Source organism: Epinephelus fuscoguttatus, linkage group LG1, assembly GCF_011397635.1.
Source record: "Epinephelus fuscoguttatus linkage group LG1, E.fuscoguttatus.final_Chr_v1".
Lineage (NCBI taxonomy): Eukaryota > Metazoa > Chordata > Actinopteri > Perciformes > Serranidae > Epinephelus > Epinephelus fuscoguttatus.
In genome coordinates this window covers 9940126-9954174 of record NC_064752.1, presented here as the reverse complement: position 1 = coordinate 9954174, position 14049 = coordinate 9940126, and the positions used below count along the sequence as shown (strand labels likewise).

Here is a 14049-nt window from a genome sequence, read left to right as displayed (position 1 = left end):
GCACAGCGAGGCAGTCAGTAGGTGTGTAGTCTCGCTCACCAGACCTTTCTCAAGAAAAGAAAGGTCTGGCTGGTCCGACTCTCACTTTAAGATTGGAGGAAAAAATGCCCCGGCTGCTTGTATTTCTTTCAACCAATCACAATCGTTCTGGGCGGTGACACAGCAACGGTGCGCTTGCAAAATATTGCCGGGGGGAAACAGGTTTTGGTGTAACACGCCCACAAAAATATCGCCTACAGGACACGAACCATGGCAGAAAAATGGCTACATCCCCGCAAGATCAAACACTGCAAAAGTTAGTAAAGGACGTGTTGAAAACAGCGAAACTGCAACCGGAGGTGGTAGGGCAGGACTTCAGCGGGTGGCTCGTTCCGCCCAATGAGAGGCTGATCTTTGCAGCGAACTTCCACCCACTCAGACTAGTAGGGGTGGGACAGGCAGGAGGACACTGTATGCAGTGTTCAGTTGTTGTCAGGTGAGATGCCGGTGCTATGGAGAAATGAGGGGTGGATGTGACGCTGAGGACACTATTGGCAGACAGCCTGTCACTCAAAGCAGCCCACCCTTAATTATACATTACTTTAAGCCGTAATAGAAAATGGGTGAGTTGTGTAAAAATCCCCTGACCCCATCTTACAGCTGTCATGATTGTTAAAATTAGCTATAGACACCAAAACCATTTTTTTGTACCAGGCTGTCAACGTGTTTATTTCTGCTGTAAAGTTGACCATTTTAACATGGGGGTCTCTGGGGACTGACTGGCTTCTGGAGCCAGCATCAAATGTCCATTAAATCGTAAACGTTGTAAGTTAAACGAATCTGTGAGACTGATAAACATGCGGTTAAATAACCTACAATACCAGCAAACCTGATAAGCTCACAAACCTGTGACACTAACACACCTATGGGTCCAACAATCCTATGATGCCAGCAAAACAGTGATGCAAACACGCCTGCAAGACAAACAAACCCATAAAAGTTATGAGGCTAAGAAATCTACAACAGCTATGGCTAATAATCAGTGCTGATAAAAAGCCTATGATGACATGAGACAGGGTCATTTATTAAACACAAGAGAATACACCACAGAGGAAACACTGTCACAGTTAACCTGTGTGTGTGTCTGTGTTGCAGAGTGTGTGTGTGACCACGGGAAGTGTGAGGATGGTCTGGCAGGAAGTGGCAAGTGTGTGTGTTATAAAGGTTGGAAAGGAGCTTCCTGCTCTGTAGGTAAGACACACAAATACAATGACATTGTATTGTTATATTGTAAAATATTCTCCTGACAATTTATCACTTGAAATCTTTGTGTGTGCGTGCGTGCGTGCGTGCGTGCGTGCGTGCATGCGTGTGTGCGTGTGTGTCTCTCTCTCTCAGAGATCAAGGACGATGCCTGTGGGGGTGTGTGTGACGAGAACGCCAAGTAAGTCATCCTGTTGTTGTGTCTACAGCTGGTGTGTCTGTATCTATGTCTGTGTGTCTGTGTGTGTGGTCTCGATCAAGAACAGCTGGGTTTGGAGAAGCTGTGACTTTACCCAGAATACACCTAGCTGCATCACATTGTTTACTGTTGGCCATAGCATACTCACATTTTTGTGGTGTTGTCGAAATGTCTTGTGCAAATTATCATACCCTTTGTTAGAGGACTCATATTATCCCGCAAATACGATGCAGCATATATGAATATTCTACTTTATGTTTATTATTGAGGTCGAAGTGGGTGGTGTTTTTTACTGTATGTATTATTTTGGAGGGTGTTTCTGATCATTTTGGGTAAATTAGTAGAAACACAGAACGTACCAAATGCTGGGCTCAAAAAGTCACTGTTAGTTAAATTCAAACATGTATGACATCACCACCCACTTAGTCTCGCTCACCAGACCTTTCTCAAGAAAAGAAAGGTCTGGCTGGTCCGACTCTCACTTTAAGATTGGAGGAAAAAACGCCCCGGCTGCTTGTATTTCTTTCAACCAATCACAATCGTTATGGGCGGTGCCACAGCAACGGTGCGCTTGCAAAAATATTGCCGGGGGAAAAAGTTTTGGTGTAACATGCCCACAAAAATATCGCCTACAGGACGTGAACCATGGCAGAAAAATGACTACATCCCCGCAAGATCAAACACCGCAAAAGTTAGCAAAGGACGTGTTGAATACTGCAACCGGAGGTGGTAGGGCAGGACTTCAGCGGGTGGCTCATTCCGCCCAGTGAGAGGCTGATCTTTGCAGCGAACTTCCACCCACTCAGACTAGAACCCAGTAATTGTTTAAGCATATGTTAAATTTTTTTTTTTTAAGTGAAACTATGTTTAAGTGACTCAAACAATATATGTTTATTTTTGTAAATTGTTTTTATTGGGTTTTTTTGTGTTTATAGAACACAACACAGGAACACTGTCAGGTCCATAGATCATAATTGTCACACAATGACACAAACATGCAAGCACAAAACTATAAAGGTGTAAGTACAGGCTAGAAGTTAAGCAAAATGAATCATACTCAAACAATATTTTGATGCTATCATTACGAAGCTGCCTTCACCTCACCTGTGTGCATCTAAATCTACCTGTAATTTCAACTTTACATAAAGGCAGTTGTATCGACTGTGGAAGACTGCTGAGACAAAGCGCTCCAGGATGCTTTCATTTCAAGCTTGTTCTCAAAGATGGCTGCTGCTCTCAGCTTCAGTAGAAATGTGTAACATAATTATTGAACCATTTCTCCTCTGTTGCAGCTGTATAACAGGACCAAAGGGTACAGCTCCTGCCTGTGTGTGTGCAGCTGGATATGAAGGCAATGGGACTAACTGCAAAGGTTAAAAAAAAAAAAAAAAAAAAAAACCTCACACAGTCAGACACATCCTGTACAAATATCAAATCTGATTAATTTTTATCTCTCTGTGTCTCTCAGAGCTGGATTTGTGCAGCAGGTTCAACGGTGGATGTTCAAGATTTGCTGTTTGCACAAAGGTCTCAGCAGGAGAGAGGACCTGTACCTGTAGAGAGGGGTACACTGGGGACGGGGTCGTCTGCCTAGGTATGTAGGCCTGACCCCAACACTGTTGAACAGGATTTATACTTGTGGGGCAGACCCTCACTGTAGTCTACACAGTTGTGACCATTTACATGTGCGGTGGTGTGTCTGTGTTGCTCTGCAGTTACACCTCCAAAACACAAGTCTGCGGCTGGGTTTCTGTGAAGTGCTATAAAGTTTAGTTGATTAAAGCACACATTAAACACACATTAAGCATGGCTTAATAGCGACCGTTCAGCTTCACTATAACTCGCAGCATTCACAGACAAACACTTGTCTTTATCTGGACAAATTTTCCCCTCAAATACAACATGCTAATGTTTTTAGCACAAGTCTTTGGCATTTTACATGGTATAGATTAGCCTAGCGACCAGCAAACTTTTCCTCTTCTCATATGAAGCCGGGGACAACAGCAACATTTAACAAAGGTAACGTTACAAAATTCAGCTCCATTACAGCTCACAAGGTTCACCGACAAAACAACTGTCTTATACTAAATATGTTTTCCAAACAAATATAACATGCTAACATTATTAGCACAAACCTATGGCATTTTACATTGTATAAATTAGCCTAGCGACAAGTGGATAGTTCCTTTTCTCATATGAAGCCAGGATACACACAAGACTTAAAATGCGATTTTTGTGGAGGCTTTATTGTCTTCACAATTTATTGTTTCTTATCTGTGAAATAAAAGTAAATAAAAGCTTTGTTTCCACTGAGGGAAATGGTTTCAGCTAACAGAAAAAACTGGAGGTCTGTGTTGCTGAGACGTGTAGGTACATTTCTGGGGAGGTGAATGTCAGGCTACGGTGTAGTTTACGTTGACGCAGAGCCTACGTCGTGGCTATGGCATTGATTCAAGTATAAATTCCACCTTAACCTGAACCTCCTGACATGGAAAAGTCTGGAAAAGTCTAATATTATTGCCAATTTTGTAAATTCAAGGCCTTAAATATTTCTGAATAACAAATTTCCACCATGTTGTGTGTTCACAGAGATGGACGGCTGTCTGGTCAACAATGGAGGCTGCCCCAAGTCAGCTGAGTGCATCAGAACAGGCCCCAACATTGTAAGACAACACAACTGTGCTGCATTTAATTGTCAGATATCCATGGTGCATAATGTTAGACCTGACCCAACACTGAGCCATCACTGTACCTGAGACTCAGCTCAGGTCAGGAAGTTCCAGGAGGGTCTCTTTTTTTTTTTAAGTAATGTTCAGAGGTTTTTTTTCACAATCTTGGTATTTTTTTCTTCTGACCACCATTTATGTTGGTGATGAGGTTTAATTTACCAAGTCAGAGTCCATTTACAGTAATGTCTAATTTATGCTTTGCTGCGTAAGACACAGAAAAGACACAAGTGTTGTGCGACAGTTTCCTTTCATGTCGCACACTTGGAGAATTTGTTACATCGTGAATACTATCATACTTTGTTGCACAGTGTGATTTATAGTGTTCCTCTTGTCGCCATTGAGATAGTAGTTTTAAATCCATACTGACTTTGACCTGCATTCAGCATCTCTGTCCACAGACGCAGCTGTTTGTCAACAGCACCTGAAAAGAAAAAAGAAATTTACTGCACCAAAATTATTTCATGTCAGTGCAACAGGAAAAAAAAGCAGTCTTTGTATTCATTGATTTATATTTCCAAGCCCATTGCAGCGAGTAAGGAGAATATTCTGCTCACACAGAATGGAGGCTGATCAATTAATGAATATATGGATAATAAGTTAAATACACATAAACAGCCGGATGTTTGTGTGATTTTAATTACCTGTCTGTGCAGTTTATACGCTTAACGCGACAGAGAAAAGACTTGGGCCTTGAAAGAAATGCAGGGTTTGTGGTTACCATGGAGATGACTGAAACCTTTCGACGAAGCATAAATTGAAAACGTCACAGTGCTCTTTTTTCTGTCGAGCGACACTCTTCAAAAGTGTCACGAAGCATATTTCAGCCTTAAGCCTGTTACTTTTTTCTCTCCATTTCAGCTGTCCGTCCAGACTAAAACTGATTTTTCTCCCCCAATAACTGAGCTTTACCAAAACAGCCTCCGGAGTTAGTAAATCTTAAAACACTGACATGGCCTTTTACTAAAACAGGTAAAATCGAACTTCTCTAAAACAGTGACGTAAGCTGTCCTTTGTGGGGTGGGGGCTATGTGGCACTAAAGTTAAGGAGGACTTTGTCTTGCTGCAGACCCTCTCAGTGGTTGTCCAACACGAAGCAGAGCTGTTGTCATAAACAATACTATGTAATATTATACTTGTTATACTTGTATTATACAATGTTGTCAGACAATGTTTATAACACAAAATAAGGATTTTATCACCACGGCGCTGCTGGGGGTGGCACTGAGTTCAGACTGATACAGAGAGCAAACAGAATGTTGAGCTGACGTCAACAGGATTGTCTCACCGGGCTATTGTCCTGCAACAGAGAAACATGTAAATGAAAACAATTATAATGTTAAATTCGGCTGCATAGAAACACAGTACAGGTGACCACAGATAGCAGGAGGACACTAACTGAAGGTTCAACATGTCACTCAGCAGAGTAACTTGTGTGTGCAGCCGTCACAGCTGTGTGGCAGGAAAGCTTTGAGGATGACTTTCTGTCATCTCCAACTTTCTCTGGGATCATGCATTTTAAATGAAATGTCAATAGCTGATTATTCAGCACAGCTGTTGTCATTAACCCCCCTCCAGAAACAGCAGTACTTTGTTTACAACTCAAGAAACTGATTTGGAGTTAAGGAGAAGTGATTATTTGATTTGCTGATTGGCAGAGTACAGGGGGAGGGAGGAAACAGATGGATGAAGTGATAGACTCTTTTACTAAGTGACTGTTTTCTCTGTCTGTTCTGTTGTCGTCCGCAGACGGCCTGCAGGTGTCTGATGGGCTTTCAAGGATCAGGGAAGTACTGCTACCCTGTCAACCCCTGCAGAAATGTATGTCTGTGTTTCATTGTGTTGATTCCCATGCAGTCATCTGCTTTATTCTGTCCTGTGACAATCATGTTTACTTGCAACTCTGCCACCACAGACCAAATTGTAAACACAGATCACACAGCTGGGTCTTCATTAATTATTTAAATCTCCTGACAGTGAGCTGTTCCACTCAGTTTATACAGCGAGACCATCTGGACCATGGTGATCATCACAAGGATGTTGAACTTTGAACAGATCTCCAAACCCATTTCCTCTGGATAATAAAATATATATTCTGTCGTGACAGTAGGATTTGTACAGTAACCGCAACCCATTTAATTCATTACAAAAACATATATTTATATGCGGTCAGCAAACAGTAATAGAGGGAAAAAAATGTGCTACAATATCTTACAGATAGAATGGTCTAAGGGGCCGTACACATGCCGCGTTTTTTGCGCCTTTAAATTCGTTGTTTTCAATCTAGACGTGCAGCAGGCGTGCTCAAACACCAGAGCCACGTTGTAGCAGTGCGTATGCGTTCCCGAGCACACATTTTTCAGGGTGTGACGGCTTTGAGATAAACAGAGTTCAACTTTTGGAACACAGCAGCGCACAACACATGTCATGTGACGAGGAACAACCAATCACAGCTGACACATATCTTTCCCTTCTTTTGTAAATATCAGTCTGTGATAAATATGGCAGAGAAGTTGATCATGTTATGCTTAGCAATTCTAGATGCAACCTGTCGCCGTGCTCTTGAAAGCTGGCAGAAAAACAGCACAAAAGTAGCACCCAGCGCCTGACTTCAGGTTTTCCAGGCAGTTAAAGATGCGACGTGTGTACAGCCCCTAAGATAGGTTTGTGCTCTAGACAGTAAAACGTGTGGATACTATTCCTGCAGAAGAACAGTTTCCTCACATTCTCCTCTCAGCTCATTAAACAACCCTGTGCTTTAAATGGTTAACAAGGAGCTGATGTGATTGGCTATTGCTGAAGCTCACTTTAACCCCCCATTTTGTTCTGAGAGTTTTATTTATATTTTTATTTATAAAGCTAGCAGCAGCTAGGCTGGAGCCAGCACTGCGTTTAGACATTTATTGCAGACAGACTGACTGATGACTCAACTAATCAGAATCATCATCTATGATTTCATCAAAAATAAACATGGCTGCAGGACAGTTAATCTCTGTCCATATAAGCAACTAAAGATATATTTTGCTGTGTGTTTGTTTGTGTGCAGAACAATGGCGGCTGCAGTCGGCATGCTCGCTGTGAGTATATGGGTCAGGGTCAGAGGAACTGCACCTGCCTCAGAGGCCATGTGGGCGATGGCATCGAGTGCCGGGGTACCACCAACAATGTGAGTCACATGACCTCTGACCTCCCACTGACCTCTGACCTTCCATTGCCTCACTCCTCCTCCCTAACAGGAAGTTGCATTGTCTGTCTGTTTTACAGGAAGTGTTCCGACAATCAGAGAATTTCTTCTTCCGTCGTATGTTTTCTGTGAGTCATGTTGAAATCCACACACAAAATAAAACTTCACCTCCTGATAGTAATTTGATGCTGCTTACTAAAAACATAGATGGCTTGTAATACACACAACTGCAAAACACAACAGCTGTTATGTCAGAGCTCCTGCTGCTCTGTGGGTTGGACTGCTAACACATGATTAAATTAAAGAGATCATGAGATGGGACTTGTCCACACACAGATTTTAACAAGGTGGTGACTGAGCCATCGACCATGACAGCATCCCCGATCAATCATCATGAGTTCACTTTATATTCTTTGTGTTTCTCAGACATCAAGCATACGTGGTTTATCTGGTGAAGGACCGTTCACTGTCTTCGTCCCTCTGGAGGAATCCAACAACGATTCCACTGTACGTACAACATCTGCTGTTTCTATATTACCTGATGTAACAACAATATTACTAGTCTTGAGTTTGGTGTCTTATCTTGAAAAACTGTATGGCCATTTATGAGCTGAATCACAATATTAATCACATGTCAAATACAGTTCTGTATGTGAGTTGTAAGTCTGAAATATGGGTGCTGATGCATGACATGTACATCACTGACTGACGTGTGTCTGTGTGTGTGTGCGTGTGTGTGTGTGTGCGTATGTGTCTGTGTGTAGTGGCAGGAATGGGATCAATTCGGGCGTCTCCCCGACCTGGTTCGTTACCACATTGTTTCCTGTGAGACTTTGATGCTGAGTGACCTCAAAACCACCAAGCTTGTCATCTCAACGTCAGGACACACATTGCACTTCAGCCTGCTGCAGGTAACACACACACACACACACACACACACTTATTTGTGTAGGGCAGCAGCTGTACCCAGCTTCAGTAAAGACCCAGGGTTCATCCCAGTATCCCTCTGACTTCTGTCCTCAATCACTTGACCCGGACATTGATCCAGACTCGCCATCTTGTAGGACGTCTCAATTCATTAAATGCACTCAGAGGAGTCGAGGAGAGAGGAGGCTTTCAGTGAAGAGGCAAGCAAGGATACAATGGGTGCGGCTTTTTTGGAAGTGCTCCTCGACTGGATATCAGTTATTGATTGGACAGTACTGCGCTGCAGCTGATCGGACTGATTTGATACATCACAACAAAACTTGAGTTTCAGACCAGTGGCTAGACAGTTAAGAGATTAAACTCAAGTGCATCATTCCCAAGTCTCATATGTTGTTTTCTGATTCACAATCTAGTTAAAAATCTGAGGAAGAAAAGGACCACAAATGACTTTCTTCAGTTATTAGAAAGATTTTTCTCTTCACGATCTGTTACATCTCTCATCAACCGTTATTATTCATACAAATAAATGCAAAAAGAGTCTGTTGCTCAGCAAGAAACTCTCATTCAGTCACACGTGAGACTGATAATTCCTACTGGAGGTGTTTAAGGCATGGCCCACTGGTAGGAGGCCCTGGGGCAGACCCAGAACACGCTGGAGGGATTACATATCTCGTCTGGCCTAGAAACGCCTTGGGGTCCACCAGGAGCTGGAAAGCATCGCTGGGGAGAGGGACGTCTGGAATGCTTTGCTCGGCCTGCTGCCCCCGCGACCCGGCTTCAGATAAGTGGTTGAAAATGTATGGATGAATGGATGGATCTGCAGGAGCATATTACTTTTGACTTTTCAACTGAGCTGTCTTGGAGTTTTTCAAAGTGAAATGAGCCATTAAAAAAGCAGTGGTGTCTTATTTTCCGTCACTGCGACAGCAGGAAGCAGAGAGCCACTGTGGTAGCTTGACTATGGTGCGTCAAAAGGACAAAAATGCAGCATGTAATAAATGTAATATAAGAAAAATTAACACGATATGATCGTACCTTAATCCCATTGCAATGAGTTAATGCTGACAGCCTGAATAATAATCATAAGAATGATGATAATAATTATAAAAGAATTAATTGAGTGAATCCTAAGTGCTGTATGATAGGCAGCTGGACTTGATTGAGTTTCTTGAAGATGTTTTGCCTCTCCTCCAAAACGGCTTCTTCGGTTATAACTGACTGGTGCCAAGTCGCAGACCTTAAACTCTGTGTGGGTATGAGCCCTTACAGTTTCGTTGAGGTCACATGTGAGCTGATGACCCACCCGGCCATCTTGTGTGTCGTAAGGATTAGATGGTTCCAGATGAACCAGGTCGTCTGGGAAGGGATCCCAAGACTGCATTGTAGGTGGGTGATAAATGTTGTACGCCACCGTCTCTGTTTCACGATGGTCGTTCCAGTTTGAGGTGGATAGCTTCCTTCACGCCTCTTTCAAACCATCTGTCTTCTCTGGCCAAGATGTGAACATCGCTGTCCTCGAAAGAGTGTCCCTTTTCCTTTAGATATAAATGGACAGCTGGGTCTTAACCTGATGAGCTTGCGTTCTTGTGTTGTGCCACATCTTCAAGAATCTCAAGTAAGTCCAGTTTTGCAGCCTACTTTTTTAGCACCTTTGATTACCATGACCTGGATGACTGAGAATCTTCACTGACAACTGAGTGAATGAACAAGAATTTAGAGTGATAAGGAATGACTTCTACCTGCGCTGTGGACTTTTAAATTGAACATTGTTGCTTACTTGTTTGGTGCATCCAGTTTTTACTGGAGCTGTTAGCAGACCATGTGACCTCTGATGACACCAGTGCTGTTTTATAACTCGAACACAAAATGACTCATGTCAACAGACAAGTGTCGAAAGTGATGGGCTAAAAATCCTTCTCTGTCTCAAGCTGCCGTAATGTTGTCACCTGTCTCACAATTCACCTCTCCACTCATCTTGTCTTTGTTTCTACTTGTCTGCCTCACCTCTCCCTCTCACTACACAACTGCCTCTGTCTCTTCTCTGCAGGGTTCAGTCTGGATCAACAACAGATCAAGAATCGTGAACAGTGATTACACCACATCTAACGGAGTCATTCACCACATTGACACGATGTTGACGCCTTACAGGCTGCACAGCAAATCAAACATCCAGTCTAACAAGGTGCTCTGAGGTTACTTAAAATGAGCAGATGATTGATGATGAGTCAGAACTGACAGATGGGCTCGCGTTTGCTCTCTTTTTAGATGAACCTGACGTCAGCAGCTGCGTTTTATGGCTACAGCCGCTTCTACAAACTCATTGAGGTAAAATGAAAAACACATGCTGCACCTCCTGGTTTGATTTCTCCTCTTGCACCTCCTTCTGCCACCTCTTCTCCCCCTACAGCTGCATTTCCCACACTGCCTCCTCCTCACTCTGGAATCCACTCCCTGCTCCTTCATTTACACCTCTAATATTTACATATCTACACGTCCTCTTCTTACACCTACTCCTCTAACTCCTTCACCTCCCTCTATCACTACTTGGCCTCCTGCACCTACTTCACTGACATCAACTCCTCCTTCTACTACACTCACACTCTTCTTTTTTAATCTGAGAACACATAAAAAAATATTAAAACTTAGACTGCTAGTGTGAGCACTGACAGAAATCTTTACTGTCCATTCTTTGTGCAGGATGCAGGGTTACTCCCTGAACTCGAGATGTCCATCCATCAGCCGTTCACCATGTTCTGGCCCACAGACGAGGCCCTCAACTCCCTTTCAGCTGAAAGAAAGCACTGGCTCTCCAGTCCCGATCACAGAGAGGAAGTGGCCTCCTTGCTGAAGGCTCACATCATACGCAGCTCCAGGGTAAGAGGAGAAAGAGGAGGAGGAAGAATGCAGTAGGAGGATGGCCTGCCAACTATATCTCTTTTGATTGGGCCCATTAAAAGGATAAAAGGTTTATTACAGCCAAGATGGAAAACAATGGTTGTTGAAACGACTATGATTATTTTTATGATTGATTATCTGTCATTTATTTTCTGAATGAATCATTTTGTTTACAAAGTAGTCAAAGTGTCAGTCACAGTTTCCCACATCCCATGTCATCCATTCATTTATTTATCGTCTTTCTAATATAAAATATTGAAATGCAGCAATTTTGTTCCTTAAAATGACTCAAATGATGAACCAGATATCAAAACAGTTGCTGATTAAGGGACTTTCAACTGACTAATCCATCAAACAACTAATTACATTAATCATTTTGGGTCTATGTCTCTGATCATTAAAGCCCCGTTTCCACAAAATACTAACCAAAAGTAACCCTTTAGACATGGTACCTAGACCCTAGGTCTGCTCAGCGTTTCCACCACAAACAGTCCTCTTAAATGTGGGCGGGGTTGTTGTCACTCACTGCTCCGTCCACCACTCACTGTACTTCCTCACTACCGGAGACACCGATGAAAGTCTGCACCTCGTTTATCATCCACAGAACGAGACTGCACGCCGACATTTTCAGAACAAAATAGAACAGGCTGCAGTGAGAGTCTCTCTCCATGGGATATTTAAAAATAGAGGGTTTGTGCATTAAGTCCTTCTCAGGGTTTAGTGTTGCCCACAAAAATGGCGCTCCATGACAATATTTTTTTCTGCGAGTGAGGATTCGAATATGATGCAGTTCACATAATCCGGCCGTAATTAATATAAATAAACGCTTGAAGATCCACTCATTACTGAAAGTGTATGTCATATAAAAACTAAAGTCACGGCCAAAGTTGTTAAAGTGAAATTTAAGCTGTGTTGATGGATTCACGTTGGCAGCTCATGCATTGAGTAACATTACAAGTTAACATTCCACCTTAAAAGTTGCCAGCAGTCGGCCCAGTGAAGTTATTTTTTCTCAGACTCCAGCTGCTGTGAGAGGCAGCAAAACATTGTTTATTTTTATAGTTAGAGTTAACAAATAAAACTCTCCACAGTATGAACAGTGGTTACATGAGCCTCAAAACCAGCCACAACTCAGCCCTGAGCAGAGTGACTGTCCTCTACTGACCAATCAACAGACTGCAGTGTTCACAGCTCCACCTTTTAGTACCAGATCTGTGTGCTAGGTACCCCAACAGAGCGGGGACCAAAAATGAGGATGGTACCGAACGGTTCCATTGGTACCATCCACAACTTTTCACAGTAGAAATGGAAAAAAAGCATACTGAACTGAATTGAACTGAACTGTACTGCTCGGTGGAAACGGGGCTTAAAGGGAAATTTCGGTTTATTTCAACCTGTCTCTTATCATCCTAAATTTGTTTCAAGTGACTAGTGACATAGAAATAATAGTTAGCATGTTAGCCGTTAGCCTAGATACAGCCGGGGCACATAATAGCGTCAGACCTGTTGAAACGTGAGTGAACAGGCATACTTCAAATGCAAAGTTAGTCCACTAAACAAGCTTTTTTTCCACAAAGACCACCTCATATCGTTAGGATAAATGTCAGAGAACATATAGAAAACGACATGTAAACATGTTGTCTTACGTTACCGGTGTGCTGCCATGTTTGTTTACCATTAGCTCTGCTTTCCAAAGCGTAGCCGAAATATATCTCACCAGCTCTAGATACTACTCCAGGTGGAGGTGTCTCGTCCTCGGTCACATCCAGACCTTGAAAATAAGGCTGCAACCGGTCCCATTCCTTGCAACAAAGGCATTCCTCTTCTGTGGGCACTGGGGCACAGCATTCACAGGTACACCACCAATCTCCAGAGCTACGCAGCCTTGCAGCAGCCATTCCTCCCCTCTCGTCCTCTACCTGTTGCGCCTCTCTCTCTCTCCTCCTCCTCCATTCTTCAATTTCACGAAGCTCTTCGTCAGTGTATTCTGGCTCAAATAAATAAGGGCGGCCATCTAACTCTGCAAAATCAAATTCCTCCTCCACAAAGTCGAAGTCTGGCAAAAAGTCAGCCATTATTCTATAAATCTTTCATAAAATAAATGAATGAACTTTTCAGGCTACTGTCCGGTTCTGCCTTCCAGCTGTTGCTGCTTGTTCAGGCACGCTATGAGATAGCTGCTTGTTCTCGCAATATTTCGGCTGCGCTTTGGAAAGCAGAGCTAGAGGGATAAACAAACATGGCAGCACACCGATAAAGTAAGACAACACGTTTACATGTCATTTGCTATATGTTCTCTGACATTTATCCTAACAATATGAGGCAGTTTTTGTGGGAAAAAAGCTTGTTTAGTGGACTAACTTTGCACTAGAAGGTTGCCCGTTCACTTACGTTTTAACAGGTCTGATCCTACTAATGTGCCCCGGCTGTATCTAGGCTAACGGTTAACATGCTAACTATTATTTTTATGTCACTAGTCACTTGAAACAAATTTAGGACGATAGGCGACGGGTTGAAATAAACCGAAATTTCCCTTTAAGTGTTTGTCAAGACTGTCTTGAAGTCACAGATGTGTGATTCAGAGTCAAATTAATTTTTTTAAGGAACTAAAATGCTGTTTTAGTTCATTTTCAGTTGAGAAATAAATCTTTGTGTACAAGGTTTTGTTGTTTAACCTCACAATTGTTTTTAAACTTTTACAAGACACTGATAGAGCTGTGTGTCGTTGTATTAAACACACACAGATTAAAAATAGTGTTTAAAACCGTTGCGTTTGCCTATACAACAAGTCGGCCCCTGCCCATAATAACACCCCACCTCCTCCTCCTGACCACTGCTATCTGTGGTGGATCAGTCTGTTTAACTCCTGGGCTGAA

The 14049-nt window shown here is 42.7% G+C and overlaps 1 protein-coding gene across 2 annotated transcripts in view; it reads left to right on the top strand.

Moving 5' to 3' along the window:
- The window catches only part of stab1 (stabilin 1), a 104827-nt gene that overhangs the window by 55017 nt on the left and 35761 nt on the right, over positions 1 to 14049 (top strand). For both annotated transcript variants that reach the window (XM_049591078.1, XM_049591079.1), the window contains 13 exons: positions 1135 to 1230; positions 1378 to 1423; positions 2734 to 2813; positions 2910 to 3035; positions 4031 to 4104; positions 5917 to 5988; positions 7214 to 7333; positions 7432 to 7479; positions 7778 to 7858; positions 8116 to 8262; positions 10326 to 10460; positions 10544 to 10603; positions 10976 to 11152. In XM_049591078.1, the coding sequence (XP_049447035.1) occupies positions 1135 to 1230; positions 1378 to 1423; positions 2734 to 2813; positions 2910 to 3035; positions 4031 to 4104; positions 5917 to 5988; positions 7214 to 7333; positions 7432 to 7479; positions 7778 to 7858; positions 8116 to 8262; positions 10326 to 10460; positions 10544 to 10603; positions 10976 to 11152 (1262 nt within the window). The remainder of the gene's footprint in view (positions 1 to 1134; positions 1231 to 1377; positions 1424 to 2733; positions 2814 to 2909; positions 3036 to 4030; positions 4105 to 5916; positions 5989 to 7213; positions 7334 to 7431; positions 7480 to 7777; positions 7859 to 8115; positions 8263 to 10325; positions 10461 to 10543; positions 10604 to 10975; positions 11153 to 14049) is intronic.